Consider the following 26,264-nt stretch of genomic DNA (forward strand, 5'->3'; position numbering starts at 1 on the left):
TTTTTGTAAGTTTCTTAGTAATGTAATCGATTAGCATTCTATATTCCGCTCCCATAGTGTTTAGTAATAGGAGGACATGGAGGAGAAGGAAGGGAGGGGAGTGTAATTTACCACTGTGTATATGCCCACATGTGTGACTTTATAGTCATGTGGACTGCACAGATAAGAAAAAGGAGGAAATGAAGAGCTTAATAGGGAACTGAAATATAAGCTTGCTTAGTAGAGGACACAACCTCGTCTACACAATCCCAGGTTGCAGTGGGGACACAGAAGATGGGAGGGACAGCTGAAAACAGGATCAATCAGGTGTATTTTACTCTACACAAAACAAATTCTTTATTGGCTTTGTGAGTATTTACACTCTGTTATATAGCATGTAATGAGAGTGTTTCAAAGTCTTGGTTTAATGACACTTTAATCATGAACAGATTGAATCATCACTTCAACAAGGATGTCTATTGACCCACAGGCATCACCAGAGGTTACAGATGATGCCCTGTAATATACAAAGTAAACTGACCTTGGTGGTGTCATTCTCAAAAATAAAAGTCTATATATTACTATCGCACCTTAGAACCTGTGAAAATCTTGTTTCTAGAAGCATTCCATTTGTAATGGCATGGTTCAGGACATGGAGAAAAATTTGGCAGTCAATGACTGACAATGGGATTTTTTTAACCTCTGTGATAAGTACAGGTTCCCGAATGTCACAGCAGTCATACAGTATGCAGATTGTGCTTTGGGGCAGACCAGAGCTGATTGACTTACACCTTGTAAGATCTCAAATTTCAATAGAAGTTGGCCGACTAAATAAGGCAAAAAGATCCTATAGTTAGATAAGGGGTGTCAAACTGGTGGCCCTCCAGCTGTTACAAAACTACAAGTCCCATCATGCCTCTGCCTTTGGGAATCATGCTTGTAACTGTCAATCTTGCAATGCCTCATGGGACATGTAGCTTGGCAACAGCTGGAGGGCCACCAGTTTGACACCTGTGAGTTAGATCTATGGACTATGATTTATTGACGTATGCTGTGCTGCAACAACAAAATTTGCCTTGAAGACTTATGGGATGTCAGACATTGCTCTGGCCTAGGCCAGAAACAAGGAAAAAAAAGTTTAACCTCCCTGGCAGTATGATTATTTCAGATTTTTGGTGCTGAAAGCGGTACCATTATTTTGCATGGAAATATGTAGCTTTTTTTATTGTAGGCCTGTAATTTTTAGGAATAACTCACTGAAATCTGTCCGAACAAGAGTCTAGTAAACATTCCGGATATGATAAAACTTGGATCGGAACACGGAAGCCAGATGCCGGCATTGGCCGGAGGAGATGGCCGGGGACGCTGCAGGGGACACATCACAGGAGCGAAGGACAAGGTAAGCGCTACAGGGAATCTCTGAGCAACGCCGCATGGTAAGCCCGAGTATAGCTCGGGGTTATCGCTTGTTGTACTGAAACTTTACCCCAAGCTACACTCGGGAATACCGCCAGGGAGGTTAAAACAAGCAAATATAAAATACCTTACTATCTATTTACTAATGCCAGCAGCATAAGAATTAAAAATAGTTAATATTGATTTAGAGAGTAAAGTTCTGCTTTATTCCCATCTGCATTTCAGCAAATGCTCCTATAATCCTGCATGTGTGTACATTTTTTTTTGTTTCTGGCCTAGGCCAGAGCGATGTCATACATCTTCATAGCAAATTTTTTAAAATTTCCTCTGGAAAAGGGATGGAGGAGCTTTCTTAGCTAAGCAGACCCCCCTCCCTGCATGTCTGCCCTAAGGGCAGATGGATTCCAGGAAGTAAATGCTGTATGAATCATCAACCCTTACTTAAGATGGCTAGAAATGCTAGAGGGTGTTTTTCAAAGAAAGTTATTAACAAAATAAAGCATTGAGACGGATGAATTAGTTAGCTTTGAACTTCAATAATTAATGTGGTAGCGTTTTCAGTTTATGGCTCTAATACCGTTGGGTTCCTCTTTAACTTTCATCTTTTGGTGTCTCTCATTTATCACCTAAATCACTTTGTGAAGTAGTACTGCTTGGACCTTGAAGAAGGGTACATACCCCAAAAACTTGTCCTGAAAATTGTATGTTAATGCAAATAAAAAAAGGATCATGGATAGTACTCAATTGTTTCTGTCACGTATAACCTAAAAACTGATGAAGAAACACTTGAAAATCATGTTTGGTCTGCATACCACTGCAGCATTATCACACAGTTTTCAACTGGCAAGTTTCCTATTCAGGATTTTGGAGCTGATACATTTCTGGGGGCTAATGCAGAGTTTATCAGTTTTATATATAAAGTCTAAAAATGTAGCTGAGCTTGAGCTGAATTGCTGGGGCAGGACTGCAATCAGTTTCATTCAGTTCTATTTTATTTCTTTTCTAATTTTCATTAATCTACATATACCATCTCTCATATGTATGTATATATATATATATATATATATATACAGTGTGTAATATACTCATACAGTTACAGTATGTAGCAACAAAGTATATAAAAACGTACTTACTAATATAATTAGTGTATAAAGATACTTTGTTGAATATGCATATTTTTGTGTTCCAGCTACTGTATATATGCTTGTTTAATGTAATTACTTTACAGAAGCAGACTGCTTCTTTAAAAAGCCCAAGCTTTGATAGATAGTCTGGGGAATTCATAAAAAAGTGTCCACAACACTCTGTACTTGCCACAAATCCATGTTCTTGTTGGAAATCCTCTGCCTTTCTCTGTATACCAGATTGAAATTGGTCTTAATTACCTCCAATTTCATTATCTTTGAATTGGGGGCAATTCTTTTTAAATCTGGTTCATCTTTAGTGGCACTTTGTAAAAGTGGCCCTATTAACCACTTGCCTACCGGGCACTTTTACTTCCTTCCTGCCCAGGCCAATTTTCAATTTTCAGTGCTCTCACAGTTTTAATGACAATTACACAGTCATGCAACACTGTACCCAAACTACATTTTTATAATATTAGAATAGAATAAACAGTAAGCGCTCAATACTGGTGGCAGCAGCTGAACATATAGGAAAACGCATAAGAAGTCCCACAATACATAAATATATAAATGCAGCGCTTAAGAGTGATAAACACAGTCCGGTGAAAGGAGTGCTCCGTGATTCCTAGTGCAAATGGTGGAAATTTACACTAACCAGAAAGCGTAAATTAAAACGCATGTGTGTATAAATCCTATGAGATCGCCTTCTCCACTCGGATCTGGTCAGAAGAATAGCCGGGAAAGGTAGATGTCCTGCGCCCTCATGTGGTGAAAGTATGGTCCAGCAGGTCAGAAAGATGCCAATCTGAGAAAAGTCTCCCCCGTCCTAGAAGATCCTGAGGGGCTGTGAAAAGGCAAGAAGCAGAAAGCGTAAATTAAAACGCATGTGTGTATAAATCCTATGAGATCGCCTTCTCCACTCGGATCTGGTCAGAAGAATAGCCGGGAAAGGTAGATGTCCTGTGCCCTCATGTGGTGAAAGTATGGTCCAGCAGGTCAGAAAGATGCCAATCTGAGAAAAGTCTCCCCCGTCCTAGAAGATCCTGAGGGGCTGTGAAAAGGCAAGAAGCTCCTCACAGGAGACACAGGGGAGTACTCATAGTGTAGTAGATAGTAGATATGGCTTTATTTATAAAACATCTGTGCACAATGAACAGGGTATAGGCAGATATGGATGAAACACACTGACCCCTTGATAACAAAGATGGCCGCCGGGCCTCCTCGTGGCGCCGGCGGCTTAGTGTCAACGGCGTCCTGGGTCCCACCTGACGCGTTTCGTGCGCACGCACTTCTTCAGAGGTAGGAACAAAGGAACCGCCGTGACCGTCTTTTCTGACATTTATACCGTAACTGGCGCATGCGCACTGATGCGGCTCCATCTTGCCGGAGTCCGGGCGTCCGCACTTATTCAAGTGCGCATGCGCGAGTGCCATTTTATCATGGGCCAGGGGTGAGTGCAGAAATATAAACGCGGCTCGCTTCTAATGGAGTCCGGGCGTCTGTATTTGCGCGAACGCGCATGCGTAGACGCCATTTTACCATGGGAACAAGAAGCCGTGGTGCCAAGCGCTGACAAAGGCCGTCTTGATGAGGGCAGATGTCATATGCGCTGAGATAAAATTAAAAAAAGAATAGTCTTTGTGGAAAAGACTCTTTAGAGGAGATATACAATGTGAAACGTTGTATGGGGGAAAAATTTTTTTTAAATTGAATAAAGGAATTCCCAAACAATATAAAATAGCCAGGACAAGGGCTCATAGAGTGAGTGGTGAATAGACCACTGTCGTAACTAGGGGGGCCAATATATTCAAAACCCCATAAAATAAACCGATGATAGAATATAAATTTTGATAAAATGTCACGCCCCAATCTTAGGTATAATCCTATCCATTAGGCCAAAACGACATGATAAAATGGCATTAAAATTGTTTGTAAATACCCTTCATATGGGGGTTCAAACCCACAATAGTAGGGTATTCCAAAGTGAGATAAATATCCGTTTAAATTGGCTAGCAAAATAATAGCAATGCTAAAACGGGCATATATTAAAAGCATGTAACATAAATGCAGAATAAAAAAAAACCGTCATACAAATGGCTGAAAATAAGTAACTAGAATGGATGCGCAAAGGTAAATTATCATGCATAGAGTAGAAATAAAAGGATAAATGTAAAATGGCTCCTAGTGAACTCAAAGGTATATCAGCATGATTTCATGAAAACCCACAAAAGTTCAGCTGTTATCAATGTAACAGTTGACATCAAGCTCAATGTTCAAACCTGCGGGATACAAAGTGTCCAATTCAAAGATATATTTGGTCTCCATCTGTGAGACTGCCCTGGTTTTGAAAGTTCCTCTCCAGTGTGAGGTGACTACATCAATACCAACAAATCTCAGACTGGAGGGGTCTCTATGGTGATGCTTCCTATAGTGGAGGGACAGGGAGTGTTCCTTGTATCCCTTTTTTATGTTATTGACATGTTCCCGGAGGCGGTCCCTAAGCCGTCTAGTTGTCCTTCCAATGTATTGTTTGGAACAGGGACATTCTAGTAAGTATACAACATATTTACTATTGCAGCAAATAAATTTATCAATGTTATATGATTTTCTGGTCTGGTTAGAGGCGAAAGTATCAATCTTTCTCTTCCTCTTCCCGTTGCACTTGCAAGCAATGCAATTATTACATGGGTAGAAGCCAGTATAGTTAAACAGGGAGGGAGATGGTGTAGGCAGAGAGACCACATTAGGAGCTATTTTGTCTCGCAGAGTAGATGATCTGCGGAAAATAACCTCGGGTTTATCCGGGAGAATCTTAGTGAGCGTGGAGTCGGCCTTCAGGATCCCCCAGTTTTTGGTAATTATATGTTTTAAGGATCTGTACTGAGTCGAAAATGTGGTGATGAATGGACAAACCAAAGTTTTAGGTGGTTTAGTCTGGGTACTCAGTAATTCCTGTCTATCCATGTTGGCTATTAATTCCATAGTGTTATCCAGCTTCTCCTTATCATAGCCCTTTTCAAGAAATCTGTCTTTAAGAATGTTTGCCTGCGTACGGAAGACATCAACACTAGTGCAGTTTCTCCTAAGTCTGAGGAATTGTCCTTTAGGTATTCCTGCTAACCAGCTAGGGTGATGGCAACTTCCAAGGGGAATGAAACTATTGCGATCGGTGGATTTGAAAAAAGATTTAGTAGCAATACGCCCCTCTAGATTTAGTAAAGTGAGGTCCAAGAAGTCAATTTCCGTATTACTATATTTATATGACAATTTGATGTTGACCGTATTGTTATTGAGAGTGGTGAAGAAATTAATGAGGGACTGTTCTGTACCATTCCAAAAAAGGAGTATGTCATCAATGTACCGCTTATAGAAAAGCAGTTCAGGCCAGTCCATAGCATAAATGTTGTCCTCCTCCCAAAAGGACATAAACAGGTTTGCCAAGCTGGGGGCAAACTTTGCCCCCATGGCAACGCCCTTGACCTGCAGATAATATTTACTATCGAACCACATATAGTTCTTGGACATAGCAAAATCTAAGAGTTTTAATATGAACTCAATTTGTGGGGGGAGTAACGAACTCTCATGTGTAAGGTAGTGGTTGGCAACAATCATCCCATCCTTATGATTGATGTTGCTGTACAGCGCCTCAACGTCCGCTGTGACCAGAAAGGCAGACGGAGGAATGCAGATATCTTTAATGGAGTTGAGAACATGTTTAGTGTCTCTTAGGTAGGAAGGGGTGTCAAGTACTAAGGGCTGTAAATGCTGGTCAATATAGGCGCCTATTCTTGAGCAAAGTGAATCGATACCGCTCACTATTGGTCTACCCGGTGGTTTCAATGGGTTCTTATGTACTTTTGGTAAAATGTACAGAACTGGAAGGCGAGGAGCTTTGGGGCACAAAAATTCCTTCTCTTTTTTATTGATAATAGAACTTTCATAACCATTTTTTATAATGGTCTTGAGGGTGCGTTTGTACCCAGGCAAGGGATCTCTATGAAGCAACTGATAAGTTGACGCATCCCCGAGGATGTTATACACTTCCGTTGTGTAATCTCTCTTATCCAAAATTACAACCCCTCCCCCCTTGTCCGCTGGTCTTATTACAAGATCTTTTTTCTCCAAGAGGGATTTAATAGCCACATCAGTCTTGGGATCTTTATATATTTTCTTAAGTGGGAGATTTTTTAGGTCTTTCAGTACTTGGTCTTTGAATAAACCTACAGCAGAATTATTCTGTGGTGGAGGGTTGAAAGTGGAAGCGTTAGCAAGGGAGGTGTATTGACCAGAGGGTTGTTTAGAAATGGGGTTATTCAGGAAGTGCCTTTTGATGGATAACCTTCTAACAAATTTTTGAATATCAATAAAAGCCTGGAATTTATTCATAGGCTTAGCAGGAGCAAATTTCAAACCCTTATTAAGGAGAATGAGTTCACTGTCAGAAAGGGGAGTTGCACTGAGATTAAAAATGCCTTTCCCTATCAAGTCCTTCTTCGCTTTGTTGGATCTGTTGATTCTCCTCCCTCCCCTCTTACCTCTATATTGTCGCTTCGTTTTCTTACCCTGCCTCTCTCTAAAAAACGATTGTCATTATTAGTGCGGGTATCCTGTCCATTATAACACCCAGTATAAACCCAACAAATCCAATAAACGCAGAAATAACTATAAGAATAATCACCACCAGGGCCCTGCTTATTCACAGAGGAATTCCTCGGACTATCATAATGATTACCATTACTACAATTCCCCACAACAAGGGTACTATAGAGACCAGTACCCCCGCGATTATCAAAATCAACATTGGAGACCACCTTATGATGAATATTATGCACCTCCCACCCCCAGAACTCCGGATACCCGCACTAATAATGACAATCGTTTTTTAGAGAGAGGCAGGGTAAGAAAACGAAGCGACAATATAGAGGTAAGAGGGGAGGGAGGAGAATCAACAGATCCAACAAAGCGAAGAAGGACTTGATAGGGAAAGGCATTTTTAATCTCAGTGCAACTCCCCTTTCTGACAGTGAACTCATTCTCCTTAATAAGGGTTTGAAATTTGCTCCTGCTAAGCCTATGAATAAATTCCAGGCTTTTATTGATATTCAAAAATTTGTTAGAAGGTTATCCATCAAAAGGCACTTCCTGAATAACCCCATTTCTAAACAACCCTCTGGTCAATACACCTCCCTTGCTAACGCTTCCACTTTCAACCCTCCACCACAGAATAATTCTGCTGTAGGTTTATTCAAAGACCAAGTACTGAAAGACCTAAAAAATCTCCCACTTAAGAAAATATATAAAGATCCCAAGACTGATGTGGCTATTAAATCCCTCTTGGAGAAAAAAGATCTTGTAATAAGACCAGCGGACAAGGGGGGAGGGGTTGTAATTTTGGATAAGAGAGATTACACAACGGAAGTGTATAACATCCTCGGGGATGCGTCAACTTATCAGTTGCTTCATAGAGATCCCTTGCCTGGGTACAAACGCACCCTCAAGACCATTATAAAAAATGGTTATGAGAGTTCTATTATCAATAAAAAAGAGAAGGAATTTTTGTGCCCCAAAGCTCCTCGCCTTCCAGTTCTGTACATTTTACCAAAAGTACATAAGAACCCATTGAAACCACCGGGTAGACCAATAGTGAGCGGTATCGATTCACTTTGCTCAAGAATAGGCGCCTATATTGACCAGCATTTACAGCCCTTAGTACTTGACACCCCTTCCTACCTAAGAGACACTAAACATGTTCTCAACTCCATTAAAGATATCTGCATTCCTCCGTCTGCCTTTCTGGTCACAGCGGACGTTGAGGCGCTGTACAGCAACATCAATCATAAGGATGGGATGATTGTTGCCAACCACTACCTTACACATGAGAGTTCGTTACTCCCCCCACAAATTGAGTTCATATTAAAACTCTTAGATTTTGCTATGTCCAAGAACTATATGTGGTTCGATAGTAAATATTATCTGCAGGTCAAGGGCGTTGCCATGGGGGCAAAGTTTGCCCCCAGCTTGGCAAACCTGTTTATGTCCTTTTGGGAGGAGGACAACATTTATGCTATGGACTGGCCTGAACTGCTTTTCTATAAGCGGTACATTGATGACATACTCCTTTTTTGGAATGGTACAGAACAGTCCCTCATTAATTTCTTCACCACTCTCAATAACAATACGGTCAACATCAAATTGTCATATAAATATAGTAATACGGAAATTGACTTCTTGGACCTCACTTTACTAAATCTAGAGGGGCGTATTGCTACTAAATCTTTTTTCAAATCCACCGATCGCAATAGTTTCATTCCCCTTGGAAGTTGCCATCACCCTAGCTGGTTAGCAGGAATACCTAAAGGACAATTCCTCAGACTTAGGAGAAACTGCACTAGTGTTGATGTCTTCCGTACGCAGGCAAACATTCTTAAAGACAGATTTCTTGAAAAGGGCTATGATAAGGAGAAGCTGGATAACACTATGGAATTAATAGCCAACATGGATAGACAGGAATTACTGAGTACCCAGACTAAACCACCTAAAACTTTGGTTTGTCCATTCATCACCACATTTTCGACTCAGTACAGATCCTTAAAACATATAATTACCAAAAACTGGGGGATCCTGAAGGCCGACTCCACGCTCACTAAGATTCTCCCGGATAAACCCGAGGTTATTTTCCGCAGATCATCTACTCTGCGAGACAAAATAGCTCCTAATGTGGTCTCTCTGCCTACACCATCTCCCTCCCTGTTTAACTATACTGGCTTCTACCCATGTAATAATTGCATTGCTTGCAAGTGCAACGGGAAGAGGAAGAGAAAGATTGATACTTTCGCCTCTAACCAGACCAGAAAATCATATAACATTGATAAATTTATTTGCTGCAATAGTAAATATGTTGTATACTTACTAGAATGTCCCTGTTCCAAACAATACATTGGAAGGACAACTAGACGGCTTAGGGACCGCCTCCGGGAACATGTCAATAACATAAAAAAGGGATACAAGGAACACTCCCTGTCCCTCCACTATAGGAAGCATCACCATAGAGACCCCTCCAGTCTGAGATTTGTTGGTATTGATGTAGTCACCTCACACTGGAGAGGAACTTTCAAAACCAGGGCAGTCTCACAGATGGAGACCAAATATATCTTTGAATTGGACACTTTGTATCCCGCAGGTTTGAACATTGAGCTTGATGTCAACTGTTACATTGATAACAGCTGAACTTTTGTGGGTTTTCATGAAATCATGCTGATATACCTTTGAGTTCACTAGGAGCCATTTTACATTTATCCTTTTATTTCTACTCTATGCATGATAATTTACCTTTGCGCATCCATTCTAGTTACTTATTTTCAGCCATTTGTATGACGGTTTTTTTTTTATTCTGCATTTATGTTACATGCTTTTAATATATGCCCGTTTTAGCATTGCTATTATTTTGCTAGCCAATTTAAACGGATATTTATCTCACTTTGGAATACCCTACTATTGTGGGTTTGAACCCCCATATGAAGGGTATTTACAAACAATTTTAATGCCATTTTATCATGTCGTTTTGGCCTAATGGATAGGATTATACCTAAGATTGGGGCGTGACATTTTATCAAAATTTATATTCTATCATCGGTTTATTTTATGGGGTTTTGAATATATTGGCCCCCCTAGTTACGACAGTGGTCTATTCACCACTCACTCTATGAGCCCTTGTCCTGGCTATTTTATATTGTTTGGGAATTCCTTTATTCAATTTAAAAAAATTTTTTCCCCCATACAACGTTTCACATTGTATATCTCCTCTAAAGAGTCTTTTCCACAAAGACTATTCTTTTTTTAATTTTATCTCAGCGCATATGACATCTGCCCTCATCAAGACGGCCTTTGTCAGCGCTTGGCACCACGGCTTCTTGTTCCCATGGTAAAATGGCGTCTACGCATGCGCGTTCGCGCAAATACAGACGCCCGGACTCCATTAGAAGCGAGCCGCGTTTATATTTCTGCACTCACCCCTGGCCCATGATAAAATGGCACTCGCGCATGCGCACTTGAATAAGTGCGGACGCCCGGACTCCGGCAAGATGGAGCCGCATCAGTGCGCATGCGCCAGTTACGGTATAAATGTCAGAAAAGACGGTCACGGCGGTTCCTTTGTTCCTACCTCTGAAGAAGTGCGTGCGCACGAAACGCGTCAGGTGGGACCCAGGACGCCGTTGACACTAAGCCGCCGGCGCCACGAGGAGGCCCGGCGGCCATCTTTGTTATCAAGGGGTCAGTGTGTTTCATCCATATCTGCCTATACCCTGTTCATTGTGCACAGATGTTTTATAAATAAAGCCATATCTACTATCTACTACACTATGAGTACTCCCCTGTGTCTCCTGTGAGGAGCTTCTTGCCTTTTCACAGCCCCTCAGGATCTTCTAGGACGGGGGAGACTTTTCTCAGATTGGCATCTTTCTGACCTGCTGGACCATACTTTCACCACATGAGGGCGCAGGACATCTACCTTTCCCGGCTATTCTTCTGACCAGATCCGAGTGGAGAAGGCGATCTCATAGGATTTATACACACATGCGTTTTAATTTACGCTTTCTGCTTCTTGCCTTTTCACAGCCCCTCAGGATCTTCTAGGACGGGGGAGACTTTTCTCAGATTGGCATCTTTCTGACCTGCTGGACCATACTTTCACCACATGAGGGCGCAGGACATCTACCTTTCCCGGCTATTCTTCTGACCAGATCCGAGTGGAGAAGGCGATCTCATAGGATTTATACACACATGCGTTTTAATTTACGCTTTCTGGTTAGTGTAAATTTCCACCATTTGCACTAGGAATCACGGAGCACTCCTTTCACCGGACTGTGTTTATCACTCTTAAGCGCTGCATTTATATATTTATTTTTATAATATTGTTCACACAAGTAAAGCTTTATTTTGGTGGTATTTAATCACCACTGGGTTTTTTATTTTTTGTTAAATAAATGAAAAAAACCATAAATTAAAAAAAAAACTTTTGTCTTTGTTTCTGTTATATTATTTTGCAAATAAGTAATCTTTCTACACACATTTAGACCAAAATGTATTCTGCTACATTTCTTTGGTGAAGATAACCCAAATAAGTGTTTATTATTTAGTTGGTAGGAAAGTTATAGAGTCCACAAACTATAGTATATCTAAAAACTGATAAATCCTGATGTACTACGTCCGATCACTTGAGGCCCAAAAATGTCAGAACAGTACAAATACCCACCAAATGACCACGTTTTGGAAAGTAGACAGTTTGAGGTATTTAGTAAGAAGCATGGCGAGTTTTTTTAAGTTGTCATTTTTTGTCATAATTTTGTGGAAAATGAAGAAGAGAAAAAATGTATCAACAAAGCAGTACAGCATCATCATATAACTGGTGTGGAGGTGATCAGGGATACTGACTGGTGACAGTATGTAAAAGAAAAAGAAATTAATCATTTTATCTTTAATTTTTTTATTACTTTTTTGATTTTTTAAATTAATTTTAAATTATTTTTTTCTACTCCTGTGACCGAAGCAATACAATGTTATCATAATAACATTGTACTACTCTGGACAAATGATCAGGATCATATTTTTTTTTTTACATTATGATTGCTTATACAAACGAATTTCATTGGTATAAGCAAGCATTTTTACTGAATTAAACTGATTCATTCAGTAGTTTTTGTTGTGATCAGCTGTGATTGGCCACAGCTGATCACATGCTACAGATGGGCTGTGACTAGCACAGTTGTAAGCAAAGTAGGGCATGACATGAAGCCATTCATTGTTTACAACTGTCATGTGATCTGCTGTGATTGGCCACAGTGATCACATGAAACTGACAGTGGGCCGCTGTAGTGATCTGTCATCTGGTGACAGCCAGTGACAGATCGTGCTGGAGCACGATCCCATTTGAGGCCTGAATCTCTAAGGACGTCATATGACATCCTCCCAGGATAATAGAGATCCTGCTTGGCCATCATCTTACAATAAGGAGTTATTGAGGGAAGGAGTTAATAAGTGCCTAAATGTGTTGCACATTTTGGCAAAGCTACTGAAACTGGCAGAAGGGCTTTTTTGAATTTGACACAAGGTATTTTTAAAGAGCCATGCCAAAAGAAAAGTGGCACAAATTCTATATTTGGAGGTATACTTATCCATAGGGAACCTATAAAGACAACTGTGAGTAAATAAGTTCTAAATATAATTTCCTTCATATGTGAAGTGGTTATAGTGATTGTAAAGGTTATATCTTTTTAAATATTAAAGGATAAGTTCACCTTTGGGAACATGTTACATCTCTTTTTAGGGTGGAACCTGTAACATGTTCGCATAGCCACAACCGTGCCCAATGCCCCCTCCCTCTGGCAGATAATACAGGGAGAAGTTTCCCCATACTATCTGTCAAGTTTGAAAACAGCGCAGCCGTGCGGAGCTCTGCCCATACGGTCACGCCATTCATTCACAGACTTTTGTGAATGAATGAGCTGTAAGCACCAACAGCATTAGTGGCTGTGGACTTGTAGTTTTCAATGAACTACCACAGCGCTGTGGAGTTTATTGAAGCTTCCCATCAGAATATCTGCTTGCTCACATCCCATACGGCATGCAGATATTCTGACAGGTCTGCAGGAGTCCTGCATGGCATCAGCTATCTGCTGATCGCTGGTGCAATGATTTACAGGCCCCTTTGGACAACTGTCTACAGAGTCAAAAGCTAAAGACCTCCAAACTTTGTGTGACCATTAGGTTAGCACAGCAACAGTGTGTAGAGAACTTCATGGAATTGGTTTCCATGGCCGAGTAGCTGCATTCAAGCATTACATCACCAAGTGCAATGCAAAGCGTCGGAAACAGTGATGTAAAGCATGCCGCCACTGGACTCTAGAGCAGTGGAGATGTGTTCTCTGGAGTGGCAAATCATGCTTCTCTCTCTGGCAATCCAATGGACATGTCTGAGCTTGGTAGTTACCAGGAGAATGGTACTTGCCTGACTGCATTGTGTCAAGTGTTAAATTTGGAGGGGGGATTATGATGTGGGGTTGTTTCCAGGGGTTGGGCTTGGCCCCTTAGTTTCAGTGAAGGGAACTCTTAAGGAGTCAGCATTCCAAGACATTTTGGACAATTTCATGCTACCAACTTTGTGAAAACAGTTTGGGGATAGCCCCTTCCTGTTCCAACATGACTGTGCACCAGTGCCAGGGGCGGACTGACCATTTGGAAACTCGGGCACTGCCCAAGGGCCCGGGGTCATTAGGGGGCCCCTTGAGATGCCTCTGGTACCTTTTTCATAGGCTTTTTTGAGTTTGGGCAAGGACACAGGGGCCCCATGATCCCCTAATGCCCGGGGGCCCCATGAGTTGTCAGTCCACCCCTGACCAGTGCACAAAGCAATGTCAATAAAGACATGGATGAGCAAGTTTGTGGTGGAGGAACTTGACTGGCCTGCACAGAGTCCTGACCTCAACCCGATAGAACACCTTTGGGATGAATTAGTATGGAGACTGTGAGCCAGGCCTTCTTGTCCAATATCAGTGCCTGACCTCACAAATGCGCTTCTGGAAGAATGGTCAAACATTCTCATACACACACACCTAAACCTTGTGGTCAGCCTTCCCACTTTTGGACAGCCTTCCCAGAAGAGTTGAAGCTGTTATAACTGCAAAGGGAGGTCCAACTCAATATTGAACTCTACAGACTAAGACTTCCAAGATGTCCATAAAGTTCATGGGCGTGTAAAGTCAGGCTTCCCAATACTTTTGGCAATATAGTAAATATATATATATATATATATATATATATATATGTATATATAAACAAACATTTGTTCAGAGAAGCAAATAGCCTAAAGAACATTCATTCACTGAACAAATGGCTATGCAATATTTTTGTTTTTGATAACGAAACCACATAGCATCTTTTATATCTTATAGATGTTCCTCCTTTGATAACACTTACCTTACTAATTTCACAATTCCCCTTCTATTCTCCAGTGGCAGGTTTTTAGCTTCAGCCAAATAATCGATTCAATGCTTTTACAAGTGTTGTATGAAATAATATAATTTGATTCACACTATGTAAATATATTGTATATAACATATCATTACATACTAATATATAAATTGCAATGGTACAGCAATGCTAGGAGCTGCCTGGATCTAAGGTCTCACTCAACACTGGCACTCCTTCGTTTAGCTTTTCCAAATGCAGGAGAAGTCATCTGATACATTTAAACAACTTTTTTATGCTTCCTAGTTCTCTTCTGCTTACAATTAGATGTTCCTGCTTTAAAGCAGTTTTAGTCTCAGCTTTTAGATGTGTTTACATATGTTTGGTCATATTTAAAGTTCTAATCAGAATCTGGGTCAACATAATTCTTATTTTTTCTAAGCACAGCTTAACTGCCTACACCTAATACCTAATTGCAAACACCCAATGTAAATGATACCATTGAAAAATCATTATAAGCATTTATATGAAATATTTGAAATTGTCTTAAAATAAACAAAAGGTTTGATAGTGCCAGTGGGAATGAGGCAGAGGCTTTTGTAAGGCTCTAGAGCAGGTCTTGGGTTGGAGTTAAATTGCAAGAGTCATTCTACGGCTGATGATGGCAAACAGAGCACTGCCAACCCATACACAGATTCTATGATCATTTGTATACTGTATTATTGCAGACATAAACTGGGTCATAGTGCATCTTGAAATTCAGCATACGTGCTGTTGGCCTGTTGTTTAGCTATTTTTCCTGCTCCTCTAAACATGATGTATGAGTCATAGGACTTTACAATGTAAAATCAATAAAGTTGTCCTGCAATGTTCTAAATTTATGAACATTTGACATACAGCTTTCAGACAAGTTTTAGGTGCTTCTTAATTTTCAGCCAGACGTTTTGTGCTCTCACCACTTTACTTGCCCTTTTGAAACTTTTGCTTTGACCTAAATTACTGGTATCTTTGTGTAGCTCTACCCATGTAGGGGCCACTGATATTAGCTGGTTCTTCCCTGAAAGTACAGAGCTTACCCACCACCACAAGCACTAGTTCATTTACAATAACACAATCTTTTTCAGTGAGCAAGACAGTCCTTCTGCAGACTAAATCCCTTGTGGTGAGGTCCTGAAATCAGCTTCTAAGCAGATTCATCAAGGCTCTCAGCCCTGACACCAGTGAGGTCTCTAGAACAGCTGCAGCCCCTCAGGCTCTATAACCCTCCTGGAGAAAAGGAACCCAGTTCTCCAATGCATCAGACTACTTATCACCTTTAGTTGTATCTGTAAACTTACTGAGGCTGCTGCAGGTATGTGCCTTTAGTTGCCCACACTTGATGCCTGCAGCAATAGTGACACTTCAAACTGTTAATTATGTCATCCACCTGGCTGTGCTGTTTTAGGGAGCTGTGTGAACCTTGGAACTGATTGGATAGAAATACAAATCCTGTGGCCTGTAAAACAGCTCATTTATATGTGTTTCATCTGATTACTATATTTATCCAGTTTGCATGCCGTTCAGCTTAAACCTAAATGCGTATTTTATGCGTGTTTCCCATAAATGTCCTTTGGCTGACTTATAGTAGAGATAACACTACAATCTGGTTATAACCAAATAATGTGGAAAAACTTGCATATTCACATTCAGTGGTTGAAAACAATAGTCACCAGCTAGACAAAATCTGGCCTAGTTAGTCATCGTTCTCCCAAGAAAGATCAGGCAGGGGAAACTTATGGCATGGTCAAGCATCAGGACTTACAAACATCCCCTGATCCAACTTTAGTGAGCCAGATTAGGCAAGCATTCTCTGAAATCAGTAGACACTTTAAGCCCTCAAGCACACTTGATGTTTTTACAGCTGCTGTTTTTGGCTTTTGATGTTTTTTTCTACAGCCAGTAAACCCCCCAGCATGTTATCCTATGTGTCCATGCACACATAGACTGTAATCAATGTTTTTTGGCTGGGATGTTTTTTGACTGGAAAAAAAAACCAGGACTAGTGGGTTTCTACAGGAGTTTTTTAGCTGTGAAAACGCTCTAATGCTGAAAAACACAGAAAAACGCAGTAAAACGTGGTAAAACACTGCAAACCGGCGTTTTTGGACTTTTTTTGACCCCCCAATTTTTAATTTTTGTGGGCAAAAAAACCCGCTAAAAACCGCAACTGAGGAAAAAGCCTGGAAAATGCCACTAATCGCGGCTAAACGCTAATGCAAAAACGCTAAAAAAGCTGAAAAACGTACGCTTTTAACGTGACTTTACACAGCTAGCATTATCAAAATTTCGTGTGCATGAGGGCTAAAGCACAACTAAAATTCTAATTGTTATTTTTAGTGTCCTTGACATTTTAAAAACAAAAAGCTCTGGATGAAATACTCACCTCCTCTCCTGTGCTGTCCCTTACAGTAATTTCTTTCGTCGAATAGATGTTTCCAGTCTTATAGGTTGAATATACCCACCCACTGCTTGTGAGTGCATTATGGGCCTGCCCTGTAGGAATGGAGGGGAGCATCAAAGTGGCACTCTGCACTCACAATACAATGATGCAGAGTGCAGTGTTGCAATACTGACATCCATCCAGCTCTGGGTAGAATAGTACTCGGCAAGTACGTGACCTGCCTAAAGATATTAGAAAAAAGTTACGTATAACGCAAAAGCAAAAAATGCATACAGGAGTGGGAGTTAACCTATTTACAGTCAGTGTCATTAGTGCAGTGACAGTGCATATTATTAACACCGATCACTTTATTAGTATCACTGGAGATGTCAGTGGCAGTTAGCAAGTTCCCACAAAGTGTCAGTTAGTGTCAGATTGCTCACCGTCCTGCTGTAAGTCATTGATCACTGTCATTACTAGTATAAAAAAAAAAATTAAAAAAAATTCCAGTATATATGTCATAGTTTGTTGACGCTATAACTTTCACTCAGACCAGTCAATATACACGTGTTGGGACTTTTTTTTTACCAAAGACGTAGCAGAATACATTTTGGCCTTAATGTATAAAGAAATTTGATTTTACATTTTTTTCATTGGATATGTTTTATAACAGAAAGTAAAAAATATTGTTTTTGTTCCAAAATGTATGCTCTTTTATTTATATGCACAAAAAATAAAAAAAAACTAGTGTTGATCAAATACCACCAAAAGAAAGCTCTATTTGTGGGAAAAAATGATATAAATTTTGTTTGGGTACTGTAATGGTTTTGCTCATTAAGCACATAGAAGCTGTAGGTGACATTCATCTTGTCAGGTCAGGCCATTTTCTTTTCATGAGCCCAGTGATCTTACCCCCTCCCTCCTCCTGCAAACTATGGAATTCATAGCCTTAACTTTTAAATACTTCAAAAGAGCCTTTTATCTCAACTTAGGGACAGCAGACACCAGCACACAGGCCTTTGTGAGAGCTGTAAACCGCCAATTGAGTCCGGCCTGTCTCTATGGACCATAAAATTCTACAGATTAACACTTCCCTCTGACCTATCGTAAAAAAAAGACAAAATCCATTTGTTCTGTCACACATGATGTGTAGGACAATTAAAGCACAAGGTCATACATGACTGTGTAAGCACATACGAAAGGGGAGAAAGCAGTCTCCTCCCTCCTGGTTGACAGACCCATCTGAAATGCTCTGTGTTTGGTATCTCTGGACACAAAATACTATATTGAAAATAATCTACCAGTTTCCAGAATGAAACCTGTACATAGTGAAAGATATAAATATTAGTATAAAACTGTGTGTAAGAGAGGGCCCAATACAGTCATAAACGTGGTGACCTCCAAGCCATTACAACTTAAACCGGGTAAATGGTCAGATGGCCTCTGTCAACACCTCTTTGATACGAGACAAAAGGGAAATATCAGAACCCTCTGACAGCTCTCATTTTAACATCAACCAAGGAACATCTAAACAGACCAGAGAGAGCCATTGCACCATTTTTTCTTGGACAGTTGGACTCTGCTAAAACCAAGGACTTTGCAAGTATTCTTCCTTTTCATCTCTTTTTTAATTCTCTGCTGTTTTGCAGTTTCTTAATTTCTTTGTAACACCTTTTTTTCTGTAAATATTTTACTTGCACCACTTTGACCTTTTCATAATTAAACCCTATTTTGAAAAATGTTAAATTGTCTCTAAAGCTTTTAATGCAAACTAAAAGAATCCCTGTCTCTTGAAGAGTGCTACTGTATATGATAAATCTCTGAATACACCTGTCTGTGGTGACAGTGTTTGTCCAGAAGTTTATTTTTCATATTTGTTATTTCTAAGATTATAAGTTTCCGCCTTCTCAGTCAAAAGGTAGTGGTAGCTTAAAAAGTGTACATAGGAAACAGAGCAGGGCACCAGATTAGTGTATGGTTAAAAACAACATTTTAATTCCATTTGTCACTTACATCTGAAAGACCTGTAGACTGCTCCGGGTGTCAGAGTAGTGGTGCGATATGACAGCTCACAGCAATCTGGATGGATTGATAGGGCTGCAGGGCACAAGAAGGGCCCCCTTGCAAGATGGTAAAGTGGCGATGTCTCTATCAGTCCATCCAGATTGCGGTAAGCTGTATATTGCACCACCACTCTTACACCTAGAGCAGTCTACAGGTATTTCAGATGTAAGTGAGAAATGGCATTAAAGTGTAATTTTTAACCATACACCAATCTGGTGCCCTGCTCGGTTTCCTTTGTATGCTTGTGAGGAATTTCCCACTGGCTAGGAGCTGCCAGACAGAGGGTGTTTCCCATATCCACCTTTCCAGCCATCCATCCACCTGCTTGTGAACTCTGTGGATTATTCACTGTGGACTTGAGCGCTGATTGTGCTTTTTTAATCACAAGTTGAACCTGTAGTTTAAAGAGTTAATTACTCAATTAACTTAACCCAGTGACAATTGCTTTCAAGCTGCTGCCACCTGGATTGTGGTCCCACAAGCTGGAAAATTTTTGTGCTGGGTGCAGCTGAGAGTGGCATTGTTACGTAAGTGAAAGTGTGGTGTGAGATTGGCCAGTGAGCAAGGTAAGGGTAGGGCCCTGCATTCATCACAGTTACAGCATTGCATGACTGCACAATGCTGAACAGCAAAAAATGGTCTGGTCATAAAGGGGGTAAAATCTTCCGAAGGGCATGTGGTTAAGTTATGGTTATCCGGGCTGACTTCTTCCTAGAAGTACTTGCTGCTGCTATTTTTAACTTTTTTTTTATTGATGTTCCAATTTCCCTCACTCAGAAATACTTAGTAGTAATTGCTTTTAATGATTATGGTGCTATATAATTTCTAAATGTAGTATTATTTATTTGAGACTGAGCTCCGATATGTCTTGTTATCCAAAAAGTATAATGCCTGGTTTAAAATTTGGATAAACTAAAATGTCTTATTTTTTTCCCACAGGACACAATTTTATTGCTTAAGCCAATGTTTGCCTCCTAATTGCTGTTTAAATATATATTTAGGGAAAGATGTCTTTAATTACACATTTCAGTTTGTTCACACTCATTGCCAGTTATTTAGCAACAAAGGGTAGATGAAGTGAGCTAGATCAGACAAAAATAGCAATTTATTTACAGACTGCACACAGCAAGCTCAAAGGAAACCCAAAGGCAAGAGTAAATTATACATAAAACCAGATTTTCATTTACTGGGTGGTAGGTTTGTGGATTCTTTTATAGGTTGTTCAAAGTCAAATACTTCTTACAGATAAATATATACAAGGGAAGCAGTTTCTGGTTTTATCTTTGATATTTAAAGAGCAACTCCACTGACACTGGACATATAATCTTTCCTCACTGTTGTTCAGGTCTCTTACTAGAAGCTCCTCATTTGGTTGCGCAGTCAACTCATTTGTCATCAGCCAGTGTGTGCTCCACATGTTCCTATGGGTTGTTGATACAGCCTGTGCCTTCTTTCTTCTGCAGCCTACCACCAATGTACAGAAGCTGTAGGTTGATAACCCAAAAGGGATACTATAAAAGACTTGAGAGCCCACACCACTCACCGTAGATAGGTAGGTCAGTGATAACACTTTCTCTGAGTTGAACAAGCAATACAACATGGTCACTGATACTCCCACAGCCTGGCCAGTGACCAATGTGAGAATATCACTATACTAATAAGGTGATCATGCTGCCCTGTCAGCAAGTTAGATTGACAACATTATGTACTATAACCTGTCTGGATCACCCTGCTGTCCTCTTTTCAGGACTCAATTAAATAGCTAGATTTAATGATAGTATGTTATCTACCTAGATCCCAATTTTATTTTTATATTTTTAAACAATTGACATTTATTTATAAAAAGCAGAACATATAAATATCAATGAGCTATAGAAACATTTTGCATGTTATGCAGTCATGTAGTACAAAGTAACAAATGTTGGTTTCTGAGAAAACTCAGTAGTACAATCCAATCAGTGGTCTACATGAGGCATTTACATATTGAAATGTTTACAAGTTGCAGGTACAAACATCAAATCTGACATGAGAAAGTGCATGCACAGAAGAATTAAAATTTAGTAGAGAAAGAGAGAAAACAGCAGTCGTAAGGACAGATCCAACTCCGCAAGTAGTTTCCAGTATCCATCAGCATGGTGCACATACCAAAGAAGAGAAATGCTACTCGCCCATCAGCCCTTTATATGTTTCAGAGAAGGTGAGAGCATACCAACTGGACCAAAAATTGTGAAATCTGGCAACCATGTCATCGGTCATAGCCAAAGTTCTTTCTAATTCCTGAATGACATTGACCTCTCTTATCCAATCTTGAATCGAGGGGGTATGATTGGTTTTCCAATGCCTGGGGATTAAGGACTTAACCGCATTCAATAGATGCCGAACCAAGGATTGCTTGTACGATTTCATCGAGCACTCAGACATATGGAGGAGACAACATTCAGGGGTTTAGGGTAATGCAGTCTCAGTAATAGAGTAAATCAACTCATGCACTTTATCACAAAATTGTACAAGCTATGGACATTGCCACCAAACATGGAACAGGGAGTCCTCAGCTGATTCACAGTGCATACATAAGCCTGACGTCTGGGGATAGATCCCAATTTTAAGCAAATTCATAATGAAAACATCAATCTTTTGTATTGTTTTTTTCCCTTAAATACATTTTATTTCATTTCATTTTATTTTTCAGGATAGTTTTCCAGCTCGATTTGGAGGGATCCATTTTGTCAATCAGCCATGGTATATTCATGCATTATACACAGTTATTAGGCCCTTTCTAAAGGAAAAGACAAGAAAGAGGGTAACTTTATTATATCATTTTATAATGTGTGTATGCTGCATTAAACATCTATTGTTTTAACATTTCCTTACAAAATCACTATTTAAAGTGTTACTAAACCCAGGACTCTGCAGTCACTAAATCTGGCCTCCCACAGTACACAGAACATGCAAATGCAATTATTGTAGTAAATATAAACTGCTAAATACCATTTCTCATCAGCAGTTAGAGCAGTCTTGTGACTTCAGCTGAGAAATAGTTAAAGCTTGTAGGAGGAGTCTTCTTTCTGCTCCAGGAGGATGCAAAACCACTGACCTCTGGACAGTGCTGATTGACCCTGTGCTGATAAGATGTACTCTCCAAAGAAAACAAAAAAAAAAAAACCTCTGTAGCAATACACACCAAACTGAGCATGTGCAGAGTGACTCCACACAATGTATCTTATCAGGAGATAAGAGGGGGGCACTGGAAGAAGTGGAAGATCAGGATCAAACATCCTTTTTACATAATGCAGAGGATTAACCCCTTAGGTTCCACAGTGAGTATACCAAGCATGCTTTACTGCATATACAAATTGATTTTGCTGTTGTGGGTTTAGTAACATTTTAATATAGTATGTAAGCATGGTTGATATTGTGGGTTTTCATGTTTAAAGATGCTTTAGACTAGAACAGGAGAAATGTAACTTGGATCTGCAATATTATAAAAGAGGACATTGTAGCTTATATAGCTATTGTTATTATTATGTACGCATTACAACATCGCTGCTGGGGAGTGTTTGATAACTCTAAACATTGGATATGCTACAGTAAAGTCTCAATCACATGTGCACTGAAGGTTCATTGTAACTGTGGTAAGAGTTGTGAGTGTAGTTTTCATCACTAGGACTAAGTTTAGAAAAAGTAGTCTGAGGAATCACATAGACCTGAAATCTTAGGTCACCTTTTCAAGAAAGCTAAAAAATTTTCCAGGTGCATAAACAATGTCCAGAGTCCCCAAGGTTTTCTGTTTTGATCACTTGAATGTGATAACTCCACCTGTTTTTACTTTTTCAGGAGTAGATACACTCCCTGCTTCCTAGCAGTTACACTGATTATACCCTTTTTTGGTATCCAATATATTACACTTCCTCCCTACAATAAAGTATCATTATCGGGAAAAGCATATTGTTGTCTCTTAACTGTATGATATTATTACATGCAGTAATATTATTAGTTATATTAATTCTTTTATTTCAAGAACTATCATTCATTTTTTCACTGTTCTTTGTTTCGTGTTCCTAGGTGCCTCCTAAGCCTAGTAAACAGACAGCTGCTTTATAATAGCAACTTGTCTCATCTCTTAGCATTTTCCTAGGACAAGCGGTGGCAAAAAGAATGCAGAAGGATGGGAGGCTGACAAAGCATTCATTTTGCAACTGAGTATCATGGGAAAGTGTTTTTTGAGCTGAGACTAACAGTCATCTCGCTCCTAGCTATTAACAAAATCAAAACAATATTGTCCATATGTTTTGCTGTTGCTTTTGTTAATATTCTCAATTGAGACACGGCACCCTTCTTCCTTTATCTTTGAGTTCTGCACATTGCCACCCAGTGGTAATCCAACCCCAGCTTCTTTATGTCCTTCCTAGCTATGTTGTTGGATAGCTGCAAGAGGGGGGTGCTTAGGGGGTGCCCAGTTCTAACTCATACTCATACTTAGGAAGCACCTAACTCAATGGGGCAATTTACTACATGTAAATTGTCCCACACCAGACAGAATAGTGAAAAAAATTCTAATGATAATTCTTTCTTAACGGCTTCCTGCCTGCCTACAGTACATATACTGCAGGCAGACGGCATGGGCAGGCCAAGCGACGTACCTGTATGTCGCTTAACTTGTGTGCACTGAACCACCCCCTGGGACTGCAGAACGCAATAACTGCCCACTTTGAGCTATGTGATCACATGATCTCATTGTCAACACAACTGTTATGAATGGGCTTCATTCATAACAATTGTGCTTAGTATTGTGATGCTGTAATTGGCCAACAGCTATTACATGGTACATTGGGCCAATCACAGCACCCTGTACCATGTGATCACAATACAAAGTACAGCTGGTATTTTATGACAGTACAATGCATTGTTGTTACAGTGATCATCACTGTAACAGATATCAAAGTGTCAAAAAAACCTGATCATCCCCCCAGAGTAGTCCAGTGTTACTATGATGACAGGATGTAATAAAAATGTAAAAAAAAAAAAAATATGTAAAAAAAAATATATAAAAATTGAAAGAAATTTTTAATTTGTAACATTCTGTCACCAGTCAGTATCCCTTATCAATGCCACAACAGTCATATGATGACACTGTACTGTATCATCATCCTGGTGACAGGATGTAAAAAAATAAGTGAAAAAAAAATTGTTAAATTTTTTCATCTTCTAAAAAATTGTAACAAATAAATTACAACTTCAAATAACTCGCCATGTCTCTTACCATATACCTCAGACTATCTAATTTCCAAAAAGGGGTAATTTGAGGGGTATTTGTACTGGAATTTTAGGGCCTCAAGAAAAAGGCTGTCAGTACATCAGGATTGATCAATTTTCAAATATATAAGCCAAAGTTTGCAGATGCTATAACTTTCACACAAACCAATAAATTTACACTTATTGGGATTTTGTTATTCCACACATGTAGCAGAATACATTTTGTCTTAAATTTATGAAGATGTTTTATTTTATTGGATATGTTTCATAACAAAAAGTAGAAAATATTGTTTTTTTTCACAATGTGCAGTCTTTTTTCATTTATATATTAAAAAATAAAAAACTCAGTGGTGATCAAATACCACAAAATGAAAGCTCTGTTTGTATGGAAAAAATGATAAATATTTAATTTGGGTACAGCATTTCATGGCTAAGCAATTACCAGTTATAGTAGAACAGTGCTGAATAGTATAAAAGTACTGTACATTATTTGATAACCAACAACCAGCCCAGGGCTTGGAGTCGATGCATCATTTTATAACTTAGGACAGGCTTATTTACACTACAATTTTTTTCTGTGTGCACTTACTACAGGGTAAACAGCAGGAAAATCTAATGTTTGAGTCGTTAGCCCGAATTAGGTGCACAACTATCTACAGTATATTCACTGCATCTGATAATTCCTTGCTATTTGAAATGCAGCATCTTATTGCAGGATTAACCTTTTTAACATGTAACTCTTAGTTATTCACATGGGGAGGTGAATATCTGGGGGGTTCCCTTATTTCAAAGTAGACTTCCAGTTTCTGATAAGCTCCCTGCCAGCAGAAACCCATAACCACCTGGCCAGGGTGGTCATCAACAACAAGGTGCTTTACAAGGGGAGAACCCCTCCTACGTTGAGGGCATGTGGCCTAGTATGGCTCAGGAGAAGGTAGCCACACACTCAACCCTCATTTCCTGGCCTGCAAGGCTGTTTGCTTGAATAAGGGTCTGATATGGAATTTGTGGGGGATGCTACGCTTTATTTTGCATGAGGACCCCATTAACATATTTACCAGAACATTCATTAGGATAAGGGTCTGGCATATATGGGAATCTCTGACTGTATGCTTAGCTTGAAATATACCAACAATTTAATCAGTTTGCTGTAGAAGGTTAGATACATTGTACTGATATGTCACTTTACAAGCAGGTTAAGGGCATACCCCAAGCATGTAATTTAAATGAATTTTGCATTTTTAATGTTTCACTTTAAGCACAATTAAAATTGAAGAGGTATCAATTTAGTTAAAAGACTTTGTTGATTATATTTTGCGGTTAATATCTTGGGTTATGGAAAGGGTGTATCTAAGTAGAATGGCAGGAACATTTATTTTTTTCTTTTCCTTCCTAATTAAATCATAGGAAATATAAATGATGTTTGTATCTAAGTTTACAGCCACGTGCTTTGATCTTTGGGGGCAGGGATGCTCAGAAACTGAGGTGGGTAAATTTGTTCTCTTAGTTCTGGCACATTTGTAGCATGATGCAGTTAAAAAAAGAAAATTATTTGATAAAACATCAACTTAAACGCCAGTTACAAACTGCTAAATAACAACTTTTTTTTTTTTACAGATATTTTTACATGGTAATAATCTTAACAGTTTGCATCAGCTGATCCACCCGGAGATCCTACCTTCTGAGTTTGGAGGAATGTTGCCCCCATATGACATGGGAACGTGGGCAAGAACACTTTTGGATCATGAGTATGATGATGAAACTGATTATAATGTAGACTCATATACTATGCCAACAAAAGTGGAAATGGAAAAAGATTTATCTCCTAAAAACATGAAAAGGTATGTTAATATAGATTTAAAGTGAAGTTTTGGATAAATGATCATGTCTGCATTGATACATTCCTGATATCACAATATACAGCTACAGTATCATTTTTTAAGCTACAGCTTTTACTATTGAAATGCAGTTCTTGAGCTCCAGTCAGTGACTTTACCTAGGCTCAAATGATAAAGAAGCATTGTGTGCTGCGCTACTCACTTACT

General features: G+C 39.5%; 1 protein-coding gene across 1 annotated transcript in view; it reads left to right on the top strand.

Moving 5' to 3' along the window:
• CLVS2 (clavesin 2) overlaps positions 1-26,264 on the top strand; it is a 95,291-nt gene that overhangs the window by 57,480 nt on the left and 11,547 nt on the right. The window contains exons 3-4 of the mRNA XM_089686378.1: positions 21,656-21,766; positions 25,837-26,060. Of these exons, the coding sequence (XP_089542504.1) occupies positions 21,656-21,766; positions 25,837-26,060 (335 nt within the window). The remainder of the gene's footprint in view (positions 1-21,655; positions 21,767-25,836; positions 26,061-26,264) is intronic.

This window comes from Staurois parvus, unplaced genomic scaffold (assembly GCF_062004578.1).
Source record: "Staurois parvus isolate SC_StPar_1 unplaced genomic scaffold, SC_StPar_1.0 ptg000397l, whole genome shotgun sequence".
In the NCBI taxonomy this organism is placed as follows: Eukaryota; Metazoa; Chordata; class Amphibia; order Anura; family Ranidae; genus Staurois; species Staurois parvus.